The sequence below is a fragment of the Accipiter gentilis genome, chromosome 8, assembly GCF_929443795.1.
Source record: "Accipiter gentilis chromosome 8, bAccGen1.1, whole genome shotgun sequence".
NCBI lineage: Eukaryota > Metazoa > Chordata > Aves > Accipitriformes > Accipitridae > Astur > Astur gentilis.
In genome coordinates this window covers 19,891,768-19,908,812 of record NC_064887.1, presented here as the reverse complement: position 1 = coordinate 19,908,812, position 17,045 = coordinate 19,891,768, and the positions used below count along the sequence as shown (strand labels likewise).

General features: G+C 36.3%; 1 protein-coding gene across 6 annotated transcripts in view; it reads left to right on the top strand.

Annotated features, from left to right (window-relative positions):
- The window catches only part of BCAR3 (BCAR3 adaptor protein, NSP family member), a 113,602-nt gene that overhangs the window by 24,832 nt on the left and 71,725 nt on the right, over positions 1 to 17,045 (top strand). For 2 of the 6 annotated variants that reach the window (XM_049808979.1, XM_049808977.1), the window contains exons 2-4: positions 12,016 to 12,112; positions 12,617 to 12,736; positions 16,072 to 16,186. The exons of 1 other annotated variant lie outside the window; for it this stretch is intronic. In XM_049808979.1, the coding sequence (XP_049664936.1) occupies positions 12,650 to 12,736; positions 16,072 to 16,186 (202 nt within the window). In that variant the 5' untranslated portion in view covers positions 12,016 to 12,112; positions 12,617 to 12,649. Of the gene's footprint in view, positions 1 to 2,474; positions 2,542 to 7,926; positions 8,008 to 12,015; positions 12,113 to 12,616; positions 12,737 to 16,071; positions 16,187 to 17,045 lie in introns of those variants that run through there. 3 more of the 6 variants (XM_049808980.1, XM_049808982.1, XM_049808983.1) reach the window with 3 other exon arrangements.

Sequence of the window (17,045 nt, the reverse complement as noted above, 5' to 3'; positions counted from 1 at the left end):
TATTTGCTTCCCATTCTGAAGGGCAGAAGAGGTGAAGACGAATCTATTTATTCTATGATAAAACATTTCAGAAACCTATTGCAGTAGTAACTAGTAGTTAAAGAACTTGAGATAGGCTCTTTGAGTGGTCCTGGATCTGCACATTTTTAAAAAAAGTACACTCTTCAGGGGGGCAGTAGTTCTGTTTTGTAAAAGAGGACCATTTCACATATCCAGTTTAGCCTTTGACTGTGCATACGGTAGGCTTGGTGCTATGGAAGGAAGTAACTTCTGGGTTGATATGGCTGAGGAATTGAAAGGAGTAGGACTAGAATGTTTTGGATTGGATTAGTCTACAGTGAAATTTTAGCTTGGAATCACACCTGTAATTCATTTTCTCTCGATCCCCTCTCCCCACAGAGAGCTTAGCATGCTAGCTTTAACCAGATTTCTGATTATAAGGCATATGCATTTCCAGTCTGTTACCATTGGGTGCATTATAGGCTCTGGCTGTTCAAGCTGAGAAGCAGCTGTGGAGTCTTTTCAACAGTTCATACTGGCTCAAGGTCAGCATTGCACTAACGATTATGCTGCTTGTGACTGGCTTCAGATGCAGGTAGAATGAATTCCCATTTAGCTACAAAATTCCACATAGACATACAGAAGGAGGAAAGACTTACTAGACTGTAGTGATCAACACTTTCTGTTGAAGTGCTTGATGATCCTAGTTCTAATTATTTATTTAACTAGAGTCTGCATCACATAAATACTGTTAGAATTAGCCCTAGTCTTCAAAATATCTGCTAAGTTGCATGTACTGAATGAATTTGGAGATTTGTACTAGTCTTTTCTGGTGACGTGCTAGGTTCATTAATATTTGATCACCTGATTGCTGTCAGATCACCTGCCAGGGCAAATCTGACCTGCATCAAGCATGAACATTTACCATTTCTGTCAATCAATGAGTACGGACAGTACACCATTCGTGTTAATGTTAGGCCAGTAGTGGAAGGATGGACAGTACTAGTCTGGGCATAGGGAATTGCCAGTATGCTAGAGGAAGTATTGTTAAAGTCTGCAAGAGCAAAGTGACACTTCCAAAATATTTTGAACTAATTTGCACTAGTGGAGCAGGTTTGTGCCAGATCCACACTCCAAGTGAAATGCAAGAACATCCAATGCAAGCATGGAATCAGACCAAAAGTGTATCAGTCTCTTCATAGGAAAAGCTTATGCTTATAAAAGCATGGTAAGAACATAAGTATAGAGGGATACTTATTACCCCAGGATATCACCACAGCTGTTGGTAGTTTATTGTGTAAGGATTTTGGTTGTCTCTGTGTCTTTGTTTTAAATGGGTTTTGATTTTGTTGTTTTGTTTTCTGTGCACATACTGTCTTTTAAGCTTATTTATATTTTTGCTATGGCGAACATCTGTGACAGTATGTTCCCCACTGAATAAGATTGTGTGAAAAACGGCTACTTCTGTTTTAGAGCTTCTGCTTAATAATTAAAAATACATTGGTGTTATGAAGTGGAGAGAGTTGCACTTCTGTTAAGTAAGGAAGATAAATGAAGAGTGGTTAGTCTATGCCTTCCATAAGCAGTACATACAGAATGATGAACCACTTAGTTGTTTCTTGTAAGCTACTGGTGATAGGTATTGGCTACCTACAAACTGAAAATATATGGTTTGAAATCTGACATACAGATAAAGTAACTCAGTGTTTGTGGTATTATTTGTGAAATGTCTGGAAAATGGAACTGTATCACAAGGAGAAAACCAAAAAGGTATATCCCACGTGACTGAATTATTCAGACACAGTAGTCTGAGTAGATGTTAAGGTACATGCTTTAATTAGCTGCGAATGATGATCTGCTGTGTGGTTGCTAAGTCAATATGTATTTAAGTCCCCATAGGTATTTTGTAGACTCTTTATCTTTACATAAACATTGGCCAGAACAGCATATACAAATTGAGTATTGTTTTGTGTTTGTCTCTCTGTAATAGATTTGCTAAATGTTGGACCAACCTAAAAATGCAGGTTAGAAGTGTCACTTCAGTGCCTAGCCTGCCAACAATATTTATGCTAATGGTTTCTTTTCAAAGAATTCAGTATCCTTAAGTCCTTCACAACAATTTGTCAAAATTTTACCCAAAATATTTTGATTATGATAGCTTAAAACAATGATGAACAAGGAAACATGAAGCAAATCAGGGATTAAAATAAATGAATGAGAGTATTGATAGTCTGCTCAGTACATTGTGTGATACTGCATATTCCTGCTAGCTCTGTCTGCTCTGAGCTATTATTGTAAAAACCACTCCTCTAGGTTCAGGCTGAACAGTGTGCGTAATGTCTGTGACAGTTTGAGCCCTGGGAGATGGAATTGGTTGAACAGAGTAGTCTATTCAGATAAATGTAAGGGATTCATTCACATGGAAATCATTCCTGGCACAGTTGATGCAAAGTATGAGTGAAAGAGGAAACAAAAAGGAGCCACAGAGGGCTGCGCTCCCAGCACCAGTAAATCAGCAGAGCTTCATTGTTCATGATACATGTAAGTTACTTTACATCCCATCAGTCTCACCCAAAGTTTTAAGGGGTAGTGGTGAGACATAGTCTCAGAGTAAAAGATTAAATTGATTTGAAACTTGATTCTCATTTATGTGTATAAATAAACCATGTTATGCCATAATAGCAGCAAACTTTAAAGCGTAGTGATTTTCATCTTACTTAAAAGCCTATAGACGTTTTTCTGTAGTGCTGAAAAGTTGAATGAGTGTAGTTTAAATTGGTAAAGAGGGTAGAAAAAAAAAATGCAGAGCTAGCCAATACTAGCAAAAGCCTGGTATTATACCTAGAAAACCTGTATTTTTCTGAATTTTGCTGTGTCAGATGTGCTTCCACTAGGAGGAGTTGTTATCATATACTTATGCTGTAAGAGTATCAGACTTGTGCTTTAATTATTTAACTCATTTGATGGAAAATGCAATTACTTATAGTTACAATGTGAAATATCTGTCAAGTTCACCTATATCTGACTGGCTTGTTGTTAACTGCTAATTGCTATCAATATAAATATGAAAGGAGGCTTGCAGCTTGTGGTGCCTTACAAGCAAACTTACGTTTGTCATTTGCATTTAGGGCAAAAATTGAGTGCATTTCCTAGAGATTACAATTTATTTTCAATTTCATGTTTTCTATAGAAAATCGTGATAACTTGAGAATTTCAGAGTTGTAAATTGTTTAATAGTCACAGTTAAGGGAAAAGCTTGAAAAGAAGTGCCAGGATGTCTAGAAAGCCCAAGAAAGAGGCAAGAGGGGAAAAAGTTAAGTCTCATATGTGCACAGCCTTAGGATATTTTGTTTAGTTGTTTTTCGTTTAACATTTATGATGCAAATACTGATTATGACTTAAAAATATGGTGGCTTAGAAGTTATAATGGGACATGCTTTCATTTGTATTTTAAATTCAATGTAATACAGTTACTGCTTGGATTTAAGTGCTTCCTTTGATCTGTTTGCCACACAAATGTTGCAAGACAGTGGTATGCTTGGTGACACACAGTTTTGCTTTGTTTCTCATACTGTTTCCCAGTACTCATAATCTTCCATCAAATCATGAAATATGATTCTAGTAAAATGTATGTTTTGGTAGTTTTTCAGCAATACAGCTTCTGCGTAGACTTCTGTGGGATAAAGAGACAGAGACCTTAATCAAGCCTGTCCTTTTATCACTAAGAGAAGGGGACTGCTTAAGATGTATATCAACTTGGTATGTTTAAAAGACTTTCAGATTGTTCTAGAGCAAAAGAAAACAGACGATTAAACCTCTTGGGTATCACAAACCAGAACTGAAGTTTTCTGTGCACCTTTACTATTTCTCTTGTCTAAGGGCCTTCATTTTTGCACTGAGTCAAACGGCTACAGTGACTTGTAGTGCTGCCACTCCCCAACTGTCTTCCCCATCCCTTTGCTGTAGTTGTTTCCATAACACAGTTGGCAGAAATAAGAAAGTGTGTGCCTCACTTGCTGTTTTTTTGCAGTCCAATATGAATTACAAGGGTGTATGTTTATGTGCAGACTGTGGTCTGGATGGCAGAGGAGTCCAAAACCTGCAGCAGAATTTGAGAGATTTAATGTCTCGGATTCACACTTTTGCTGTTTGACCACTTCCTCATCACTGCTTGCTTTGTGCCAGCACAAGCTTTTCGGTGGCTGCACAGTGAAGGAAATAAGAGACCTGATTTGACTTGAAATAACAACCCCATCCTCTGGGTCATTTTCTCTGCCAGATCAAGCCTCTGGTGCCCTTCCCTAGCAAAAGCTAGTGCTGGCACAGAAAAGAAACCAGTGCAAGGGAGAAACAAGCATCTTGAGTTGGAGGCTAGTAATGAACGTTAGCTACATAAACTGGCTTCAGCAGTGCTGCCACCAGACCATGTAACCATAGCTGAAAGCAACTGAATGCTAATGGCTGTAGTCAAATGAATTTGACAGAGGAAAGCAAAACATCATTTAGACAGTCTATTGGAATACGAATACATCTCTATTCATTTTTACATCTTTTATTCGCATCTCTTGAAAGCACAGTAGCTAAATTCTTGATAAACTGTAAGACAGTTGTTCTTTTACAATATATTAAGTGCACATTTGATATAAACAAGGTATTTCCATGTTTGTGGACAACAGATCTCCTAATTTTATGTGGATGGTACAAGTAAATATCAGTTTATGTTAGCTTATGAGTTTTTGCTATATTCCAGAGTCTCAGCTGAATTAATTTTAATGAGGTCTGGGTAAAAGAAAAAAAGGAAAAATAAGTTTAAACACAAACAAAAAATGCATTATCAGTTAGCCAAAGAACTTGGACTTCTTTTTGTTTTGGTTTGGTTTGATCCAAAACAAATTTTATTATTCAAGTTTTTTGATTTATCTGCCAAACTAATAAAATCTGTAATTTACCTCTTCAGCACAGAAGGCAAAATTGAAAATGCAAATATACTTCTAAATTTTTTGAGAATGTGATATACAACCTAACAGTAGTTTAACACAGTTTGTCAGCCATTACTGTATACTGCCAGCAGCATGGTGTGCACTGTGGAATTGCGTAGCGCCTTTGGAGTGGTCTAATTTATTTGCTTAGGCAGATAATATTTAGGATGACGGTTGCTTCAACTCTACCAGCTTACCCCAAATTACTTAAAACCCCAGTAAATATTTGTTTGCATTCTCCATACATACAAATGCATTTATTTTAAATAGCTGATGTGACTCACTACACAGGAATGTCAGTCTTTGAATATTCTAAACTAGATATCTAAAAGAGAAATTCTCAATAACTTCTTATATGCATCAGTAAAAATCACCACCAATCAAAACAATACAGTGGGAAAAGTATAAATGTAATGATGATGAAAATTCAGCTGCGCGATACTATTTATGAAAACCTTAGATTTTATAGTAAAGCTAACTGTAGCTAACACCTTTCTAGCTCTAGTGGATAACATTTGCACTGAAGGTTCATGTTCAGTGGTTTGTCCTTTTGGTTTTCTTCCTTCTGTTCAGTTACTCTCCCAGCACAGTATGAGATTATTAAAAGAAGGAAGTTAGTACATTAGATAAAGGTACTCCAGAACATGCTTTAGTGGGCATGGATGATGGTTGGGCTCAATGATCTTGAAGGTCTTTTCCAAACTAAATGATTATGTGATTCTATGATTCTGTAAGTGGTTTGACAGATATTTTAGGAATTGCTAATTACTATTGCCTATGCTCTTTTCACAATGGCCTTCATTTTATAGATATTTTAATTGTAAGACTACATGATTTTTCCTTTCTGTAGTATGAACAACACTAGAAAGGAGTCAACTAACCAGATGTCCTGGTTTCAGCTGGGATAGAGTTAACTGTCTTCCTAGCAGCTGGTATGGTGCGATGTTTTGAGTTCAGCATGCAAAGAATGTTGATAACACTGATGGTTTCAGTTGTTGCTCAGTAGTGTTTAGACTAAAGTCAAGGATTTTTCAGCTTCTCGTGCCCAGCCAGTGAGAAAGCTGGAGGGGCACAAGAAGTTGGGACGGGACACAGCCAGGGCACCTGACCCAAACTGGCCAACGGTGTATTCCATACCATGGGACGTCCCATCTAGTTTAGGAACTGGGAAGGGGGGGCGGGGAATCGCTGCTCGGGGACTGGCGGGGTGTAGGTCGGTGGGCAGTGAGCAATTGCCCTGTGCATCATTTGTACATTCCAATCCTTTTATTATTGCTGTTGTCATTTTATTAGTGTTATCATTATCATTATTAGTTTCTTCTTTTCTGTTCTATTAAACAGTTCTTATCTCAACCCAGGAGTTTTACTACTTTTTCCCGATTTTCTCCCCCATCCCACTGGATGGGGGGGGGGGGGGGGGAGTGAGTGAGTGGCTACATGGTGCTTAGTTGCTGGCTGGGGTTAAACCATGACAGTCCTTTTTGTGGTCAAGCTTACTGAGTACCTGCTCATGTACCCCTGCCCCCCACCATGTATACTTCCAGGTTTTTTTCTGAGATCTACTCAGTTGCCTGTTCCACTTCCTTCACATGCTGCCTTATGGGAATAGCTTGACCTCCTATTTTCTCCTTTTCCAATGTTGTGATAGCACTTTGGCTCTTTTACTACTGTTTTAACTCTGCATGCTTACATGATACTGAGAATAGTCGTATGTCAACAGGTGATTCATAAAATGCAGAAGGCATTAATAGTTTAGTACCAGACTGTATGGATGTAATTAGTTTCCAAGAGAATTAAGTATGTATTTCACTTTACTAGGCCACAGATTTTCTGAACTTAAATTGCATGTCTTTATGTTGTCTTAAGTAAAATAATTGGATCATCCACTTTTTTCCCCTGATCTTCCCCTTCTTGTGTGTTTTCTACATGTTATAACAGGGATTTATCAGAGGTACTACTTTGATCACTTTTATTTCTTTGTTTTATTTTGTTAAACCATCATCATTGTAAGAACATTAGCCTTTTCTTCCATTATGTTCTTATGCTTTCTTTTTCCCTTTCCACCCTTGATACCCTCTGCACGTGGTTTGTACATAGGTCATATACCCACCTATGACATTTTATGTAGGTAATTCTTCCTTTGTAAGATGTTTTTTGATGGAAGTCTAGAGATGGAATCTGACTGTAGTAATTATTATGTAAGTAGTTGCTGTCTATTATTCCTTTTCATGCAGAATTAACCAAAACTTCAAGGTTTTGCATATTGTTCCTATCTGAAGAAAAAAAAATGGGGGGAGCTTATCTTTGATGTCATCCAGTTTATATGCAATGTACTAACCTCTCTTTCTGTGAATACAAGAGGATTGACACAGTAGGGAAGTAGTTTTTTAGTCATAGTTTCCAACTCCTTGCAGCCACAGTCCTTGGCCCAAGAAGTGCTTTCTGTGGACTGTCTAGTGCACAGTTCCAGTATGTTTGATCAGCATCTGACACTTTGGTTCTGCTGATGGATTGCTTTTCAGGTATTTCTGCTGCTTCTGTCTCTTGCCCTGTCTTGCACATGCCCTTCCCTTTTTGCTAGCAGAAAAGATGGAGATGGCTTTATAATACAGTTTTTGATCAGTGCCTTACCAACTTATAGTATTATTAGATTATAAGAATGATGCTCAATTCTTAACTAGAAAATTTCTGGTTTTCATTTAAGGCAGTAGGCTAGAACAAGTCTCATCAAAATTATGGCAGTTTACCATGCCTGTATTAAATTCTGGAGAAGAAGGTTACTTTTATCACTAAGATGCTATCACTGCTGTAGAGATGAAACAAGCTTTGGGTCATTGATTGGTATCTTCTGACTTTCCCACTCTGCATTTAGTATTCCTTTTACAGAACAGTCAACTTCTGAGATTTTTCCAAATTACAGAGATTTACTGTCTTAAGCTGTACTGCTGACAACATACATTATACTTGGCAAATTGTCTAAAGAAGGCAGAAGAGAAATAGAACTATGACCTGGGCTGCAGAAGAAAAGGTAGGTTTTTTTTTTTTATTAAGATGACAAAATCTCTGTGAGATGGCATCACAGGCATGATGACTACTTCCAGCTTTTCTAGTTTTTCTTTCTACTGCATTGAGAAACTGGCACTCAAATAGCAGAAACTTTATGCCCTTGAAACATGCATTACAGTTGAACATTCAAGAAATACCTGTCTAAATGGCTTAGTTAAGCCTAAATGAGATCAGCAGAGAGAGCAGACCTTTGCTCAGTGTTATTACTTAGTGCCATAATACAGGTCCTGACGTGTACAGAATGTTGTATGGGAAGGTCATCTTTATTGAGGCTGTAATTTAGAGGGTTTGTTGATTCCACTGATGCCAGAGGAAGATAAAGGTGCATCTGAAAATGAAAGTACATCTGAGTATTTCTGAAAACAAAACTGATGGGCCCTTGATTCAAGGGAGCTAGTTAGGAAGGCATGCCAAGTTCAAGTGATTAAAATCCTTAAGAATCGTGCAGGTGTCCAATAAGTCAGTTTTTCCTAATAAATTATTGTGTCACAGCAGGAGGCCAGTCTTAATTTGGAAGTGCAATACAAGTCAATTTTGCTGAAGTAGAAGAGGTATAATAGGAGAAACTACTTTCTAGATGAGATGAAATTGCTCTGCTGGCTCACCTGAGTAACTCTGGTGGGGACAGGATTACACAATGATACATGGCTTGCCCCTTGTCATATTACAGCCTGAATCCCCAAGAGAGACTGAAAAAGCACCATGCTTGTCCCTGGAATACTTAGTATATCCGAACAGTGGTTTGGAGTTACTCAACCTTGATGTCTTTGTAGTATACACATACCCACTTTTCAAAAATTACAGTGAAGCTGATTTGATGAAACTGTATCTGAATTAAGAATCTGGTATTACATATTGCTTACCTTGTGTCTGGAGTATAACAAGCCAGCAGCAGCATCTTTTGCTAGCTCTGGGATATTGTGATAGAGGAAAGAAGAAAACCAATGAATTATCAGTATAGTAAAGTATGAACAGTTGGATTTTAAAGCTACATATAAAACACCTTTCTCTGGGCTTTTGCTTCAAATGTGCCCCGATATGTATGACTGCAACTGTGAGGCGTGTTTTTAAGATAATACAGAAAAGCACTCTGAAAGTAAAAGCTAAGTTCAGTTCAGTCGATCAGAGTGCCAGCATAGGAACCTCCCATTACTACCCATTTGGTAACTTTTTGGCAGCAACTTCATTTCATAAAAGCCTCTGAACAGCTGGTGTTCAGAAACAGAACTGTACAAACCTAGGTTGGATTTGAATTGTTTATTTTGATGTAAAACCTGAAATTGTATAATAATTGCGAGTAGTACTGCAAGACCTTCCACGGAAGGATTTCAGAATACTATAACTTCACTCTTGAACTTGTTAAGTAATAACAGAAGAAAAAGTCTCACCAAATAAATAGAAACAAGTCATGGAGCAACCATGGTTTTATCCCATAAAAATCTGGTGACCTGACTAAACCTATGACAATCTCTTTATTGCAGGAAACCTGAGATGTACAGGAAGTGCCAGTGTTTAAAATGGGTAAATAGAACATAGATCTTGTGCCCTCCAACACATGCTGTCATCTTATGGTTTTGTTTCCTTCCTTCCTCTGGAAAGGAAGGATATTCATTATTCAATGGGGAAAAATATGTGCCCGACATCTGCCACACAACTTGCCAGTGTGTTTAGGATGTTAAAAAAATGTTGGCATTACCTGCCCTAAGCAAGAGTTCATCCTATTTCTGGAAATAAAAATAATTAGTGTAAAAGTAGAAGACTAATAGGAAACTCCCTCTGCCTAAAATCAGTTCTCATAATGATATATTTGGGGTCTTCTGCAATTTATTTCATAATTCTGTTTTACTCTTAACCTTGATCAGGCTCTGAATATATCCTGACCACTAGGTTGTACCCTGTATCCAGTTAACAGTGTAATATTGGTTAAATAAGAGATGTTTGAGTTACCTTTCTTCACCAAAACTGCTATTAGCAGAAAGGTTAGAAAGGCAATTAGTTATCTTGTGGCAGAAAGGAAATTTTTTAATTTTTTTTTCGCCATCAGCTGTAGGAACGAATTTTTCATTAAAACAATAGGGAAAAATCTACACAGATGTCAGCAAAGACTTAATAGCACATTAAAGTATGCCATAAAATAATCACATTCAAAGGTGTAAGTGCAGTACATTTGAAAACAATGCATCTTGTATCTCTTAGTATCTTGTCATGTAAGGTTAACGTTGTCTGCTTGCACTTGAATTTCCTTTTGTATGGGAGTTTGGAGGCAGGGCATATATTAGACGGTTTGGGGGGGGTTATTGTTTGGGTTTTTTTTCATTTGGTATAAATTACTAACTGAGTAAATGCAGCTGGCCAAGTGAGATTAGATAGCCACTGTTTATCACTGTATTGTTTAAAGAGAATGTTGCTCTGTGGAAATTCTGGGATTCCTTTCATGCTTAGTGCAGAATTTCTCTTTGTTCCGGAATGATAAGTGTGGTGACTCTCCACCAATTCTTGTAGATGTTTTTTAATTGTCATGTACTAGCATGGAAGTTGCATATGCAAAATGAAATATAAAATTTGTAGTCTTAAAAAATACATTCCTAGTGAAGTAGTTAAACAGTTTTGAAAACAAGTTCTTTATGACAACAGAATTAGTCTGTGACTGAATTAGAAGTGTATGAACCAGAAGAGAGCTATTTGTCCATGGTTTTACTAATGTCCTAACCAACTAGCTGTGTTTTCCTCTTATCTCTCTCAAAATTTTATGCCTTTCATGATGACCATCTTGCAATCTGAAAGTACCTTTTTAAAGCAAGCCAATAAGTGAAAGATTTCAATGGCTGAGCTTGTCCTTGCCTCACGTAAGAATGTTCTCTGTGGCTTTAACGTTCCTCAGATAAATTCTTTTGTGGTGTGTCCATTAAATGTTGAGATTTTCTAGTCAATGCTACTCCACAAGATGCTCTTAGTTACTGTAATGCCACCATTCTTTAAATGTATACTTGTCATCCATAGCCTGCAATATTTTCACAATAATAAAAAACCTGCAATAAAGCAAGTAATATAGCGGAGTATTCTGGTGGAGAATAGAGGGATTTCATAACATGATTTGCAAATTAGCATGTTTGTTCTTTAATAGGTCATGAGGTGATGAATTCCAGGATTAAAATTTCTGCAGTGTAATGGTCCAAAACATTGTGTGTCTTACTAATGGTACTTTTTTCCAATTTAAATGCTTTTAAAATATTTCTAGGAATGTACTGTGCTTTAACACAGGTAATACTGCTACTGTGGCTTATCTTTCTGCAGCACAGTATTTTTGGTTTTGCAATTTGTATTTAAAAAAAAGGAAAAATAAAAGCTTTGACACTTTTCTAGTGTTCCAAGAATTATAAAAATGCTAAACAGCTTTCTCTGACAGAAAGCAACATTGGCTCTTTGCTGACTGTAACACGTCAGCCTTTGGGCAGCTTTGTGTCATGTGTTCACAGTAGACAGATGTGTTGAAACAAGTGGTTTGTGGCTGGAAAGTCGTGATTCCAGTTGGTTTATATAGAGCTAATGAGCAAGTACTTTTCCTGAAGTATAGATAAGAGGAAAATATTCAAATAAAATAATGTATCAAAAATGTGTGATTAAAGACAGTACATGTCTGAACATGAGCATTTTCTGCTTCTGGCATCAGTGTTTTAACAGGAAATGTTCAGGTCAAGTTAGAGATTTAGAATTGGGCATCCTTGAATTTATCAGGATATGCTCAGACTTGCAGATAGAAATATCTTCACAAACTCAGCAATTCTTTGGAATCTTAAGTATCTGTTTATGTAGATCTTGCATAACTGGTTACATAGGGCAGTGATGTTGAGATAATATTTTATGTGTCTATCTTGTCTTCCTGTGTCTATCATGTGTCCATCTTAATGTCTATCTTCTAGGTAATTTTAGCAACTGAAAAAAAAGTAACAAAAAGTATTTTTATTTACAGATAATTCAAATTCAGATGACATCATGATGGAGACCAAACTGTAACAATCTCTTGGTTGCTTTTGTTGTAGACATGCTCTGTAACAGATTGATTTCAGGTATGTTCACATCTTGGACAAACACCCACCACAGAGTCTTTTGCATTTTGACTGTCTTATGGAATATGCAGTTTCATTCACTCTCTTCATATTCCGACAGATAATACTGCTCGTTTTGCTATTCCTCTTCATTTTATACGTTTTGTCAGATGTGTTACATGTGTAAGAAGAATGGTATTATCGCTGAATGAGCATATTGAGGAACATTCTCTTTGAATACGAAGCCTGTGATTCATCTTCCAAAATATTAATTCAGCTGTGAGAGCTAAACAAAATACAGTCTTCGACATGCCCTGCTTGTATGAGGATTACAATGAAACAATGAATTAAATGTAATAATATTAATGCATAGATAACTACCTATTACCAAGTGGCCAAGAAAGCATTAATCTCTTTGGCCATAATGGTAGAACTTCCATGCTATTAAGTGCTTTCTGAATTGTTCAGTCATTTAACTTTCCCAAGCAATAGTATTTGTAATTGGGTTTTGGTTTTGGTTTTCAGAGTCAAAGGCATTGTGAAGTGAGGTAATAGATAATGAAGTATCTACCCATTTCTAACTGGCTGACGGAGCTTGGTCTTGCAAAATATTGCACACACTTTGAACAATATGATGGCATAGAGGTAAGAATTGGGGTTTTTTTCAATAAAATTCTTGAGAAAATGTCAAGCAAGGTGATATAATGCAAGTGATTAATATTCCATGATATCATGTTGGAGCAAAAAACCTAAAGGCTGATAGTTTGCTTTTGTATTAGGAAAGGGAAAAATAAAACCAATGTCTTTTGTAACTGCGTACTAAAATTCACAGAGAAATAGAGTCACTTACTGGTGAACTAGATAAAATTAACATTTTACTGATTCTGTTGCTGCTTGTCCTATATTAGTCTTCGTTGTCTCAGATTGTAACAAATAGGCATGTTCACCAGAGCAAGAACACATAGATAACTTTTGTTCTGCAAAAGTTAACAAATACATTTATTTCTTAAAATTCAGAACTAGATAAAATACGAACTTATGTGCCAATTGTTATATGAAGTTGTTTATAGGTAAATGGGTACTATGTGGCTTAAGAATAATCTTCTCTGTTGAACAAATACCACATTACAGAAGGGCATTACATCAGTCATCTTGAAGATACCTGGGAATTTATTTAGAAATTCTTAGGAAGCCCTTTTCCTACAGGTCTTACTTGATCAAAATTTCCTCTTTATTGTCCATTTTGTGTTTTCACTTAATATTATCCATGTACAAATTTATTGACACTTACATACTATATCATCAATTAAATGCTGCTTTGACGTGTTTTAATTCTGACTCTATGTAGTCCTAATTCAGAAAATAAATGTTAAAAATACAGTAAATATTCTCCTCAACTCAAAATATCCTTGGATTCACTTTTAAAAACAATTTTTTTACACATTTTTTTCTTGTCACTAATCAAAGTTTCATGAAGTGGCACTAAAGTTTATTTAAAATCGGCTTCTGTGTCATGTCTGTGCTGCTTGTATACCAGAGTTCTTAGTGAGTGTCATGGTAATCTCATAATCCAAGCAAAATAAAAATGAAAGGATTTTAAATACAAGTAGAATTCGTCACAACTAGGAAAAGGACAGCATTTTCTAGTTTCCCAAATAGACTTGGTCAATTAGACTTAGAAGCACATTGGAAAATGTTGTTATGTGATTCACACTACCATTGTAACACAGAAGACAGAAATACAGAACCATGGGACAGCTGTTTTGACAGTCAACAAACAAACAAAAAAAAAACCCTGCAGCAAAGATAGTTTACAGCTTATCAAACCTGAAAGCTGCCTGTAAAAAGTTTTTGCTGAAGTGCAAAACTTAAAAATAGGCTGGTGCATCATCCTGGATACAATGGACTTTTTTTAAGTTCAAGGCCATAAGTCAGAATTTCAGTTCTGCAATATCTGTAGATTACAAGCGTTATATAATTTCTTAGTTCCTCAACCAAACTGAATATTTTCCTGAAACAAAACTTTAATTTGAGAAAATGCCTGACTTCACATACTAACCTGCTTAATACTAGGCATATGCTTCAGGACCATGTTAAGCCAAGCTTCTAAGTTCTTGAAAGTCTAAGTAATTGCCTTTGATGTCTTCTACTTTTAAAAATAATTACTAATAACTATATACACTGGGGTTTTTATCTCTGCAGTAGAAGGTATGATTATATCCATTTTGCTGAGGAGGACAGTGATGCACAGTTTCTTGAATTAAATTGTTCTTAGCTAAGTAGTAAATTCATGGCAGTGGAAGACGGAGTTCTTGGGTTTCAGTCAACTGCTCTAGCCAGTTCTTAAACCAGACCAGAAAGTGTTTATGGTTTTGAAAGAAGGAAAAAACCTTAAAGGTGGGAGACTGTTCTCACTGACAAATAAAATTTCCACATATTAGTGTTGTCTGCTGCAAAATGCAGCAAGTTCTTTAAAGCTACCAAAAAAGCCCAACCCTAAAATGTGCCTATAAAAGCTTCCCCTGTGTTATCCTGAGCATATGCTGTTCAGTACTGGAGTTAGCACCAGCCCTTTTGTGCTCCTGCTTACAAGCTTTTTGCTAAAGTTTGAAGAGCAGGCATATTGCATTTGTACTTCATGTGTGTTTTTTGCTTGGAGGATGATTTTGGGGCTGGGGGGGGAGGGTGTTGAGTTTTTTCTGAGAGAAGCAGGGGGAGCCTCTGTCACTGTTGCCGAAGCTGAAAAATCCTTTTTACTGAAATGTGAATTCACCATTGGTACCAATTTTTGTGTTTGGTTAAACCTAGAAAGGGATACAGTAAGTATAATAATTATTCAACTCCTTTCTTTCATGTTATTAGATACATATGAAGTATCATTTGAGAAACACATTTTCAGGCACAGCTAAATTTCCCTAACAGATTTTGAAACGGTTATAGCTAGTGACATAAAAAATTGAGGCTTTCAGCAATTAGAGGACTACTCAGTCTAAATCAAAAAATGTCATGCTTTTGCAGAGGTTTTAGTTAGAAAGAAAGATTTTAAAATGACAATTTCAAAAACAGTGGCTCACTTAAAGTAGAAATTCTGTGTCAATTGTCTTATTTACATAGTGAAACAATGTGATTTCTGTAGTTTAGGCTCCTAGGCCTGACTTGTCAAATATCCACTAGAAAAGGCCACTTTTACTAATATGATTTGCCAGTAAAAAATGGAGTACATCCTATGGATATCTCTTTATCTGATTTATAGTGAAAATACAGAACAGTAAAAATAAATGGAAATACGTTTGATCATAAATATTCTGCTTTGGATGTGTTTTCTTTTTGCTCTGAAAGATGTCATCATCAAACGAATTTTTGTACATACTTATAAATCAACAACAAATTGAAATTTTGTACTGACTTATAAATAATGCCTTGAGTTATTCAGCAGCTTATTTTGAAAATAAAACAGTAATCATTTTGTGGAGAGAAAGGGGAATAAAAGAGAACAGTTCAGGTTTGATTATCCAAATGCATTATCTGGAAATTCATGTTCTTCAAACATTGTTGCAATGCATGTTATTTATTAGTTACAGTGAATATCCTCTTGATTATCCAAAACCTCTCTTTCCAATATTATTATGCCCCTCAGTTCACTCTCAGATTTATCTTCCTTCATTATCTGAAGTGCAATTGGCATACTAGCCCTTTTGGTTTTGTTTTTTTTATTCGAAGATGTCGTACCTTTTAGAAACTCTCCAGCTATCTTGACTAGCTTTGTTTTGAGAAAAAATGTAGAGACAATGAATTAATGTTTTATAAGAAAAATTCATCCCTTCAATGACATAGCTTATCATGACAAAGGGGATTCATAGAACACAGAAATATGCTTACGTTTGCTTGTGGTATCAGAAACAGCAAACCTGTGTGAAAGAAATTTGAATACTCCTGGACTAACAGGTATAGTATGTTCCTTACTCTGGCGTTTGCTACAGGACTTACTCCATCTTACAGAAGTTGATCTTAGAAAAATGGGAATTGAAAATCAAGTCCACCGAACACACATCATTTACAATATCCTGCTGCTTCAGGAGGTAGAAAAAAAGAGAGGTAAGATTTCCATGTTGTCTCCTAAACTCTAAGAGAATGAGTTAAGGCAAACCAAGCTTTCGTGTCACAGAGATGATAAACTAATACTCTGACTGAGCCTAGGATACTGCTCTGAATACAGATCACAGGGGTACTTTACATAGACAATAAGAAAACAGCTTATGGTTAATCTTTTGGCAGGGTTTTAAAAAAATAATATAACCTGTACTTTTTTTAGAAGTGTAATTTAGAAAAGGCTACACTGTCATTTCACTTTCTATTGCTCTCAGTCTTCAGCTTAACAAGATACAGTAATGTTACCAGCCCATAACTGATGGAAGACTGTGTCATGAATGTCTTCCTCACTTGGAAAGATCATATCAAAAGGTCTAAACCAAGCTATTTTGTGTAAGTGCCACCTCACCGCTAGTGAGGAGAGAGGAAGTGTACTTACACAGGCAGTCCTGAACCTCCTTTTCCATTTGAACTTTGCTATGAATTAAGACTTGACCACTACATCTTTTGTTGCTTTCATGATGCTTTTATCAGTTCAGTATCAAAATTCAACTGAAGTTCATGAGAGTTGGAACAAGCCCCGCAGGATGTTCTATTCTGAGTGGAAGGATATAGTGAGATGTTATTCAGCTATGACTTAATTGTACAGGATATTTTGAGAATGGTTAACAAGATATGAGTATTATGCAGTCTGCCCAATAATTCTAAAGATCACTGCCTGAGGCTTTTACAAATTTAATGTGAAGCAGTGATTTATTTGGCTAACATTCCTGCTTTTACCCTCTCTTGGTCAAGATAAAAAGGCTTTTAGAGCATGTATAGAAATAGAATATTCATAAAATGTGTTTAGCTACTTTTAACTTTG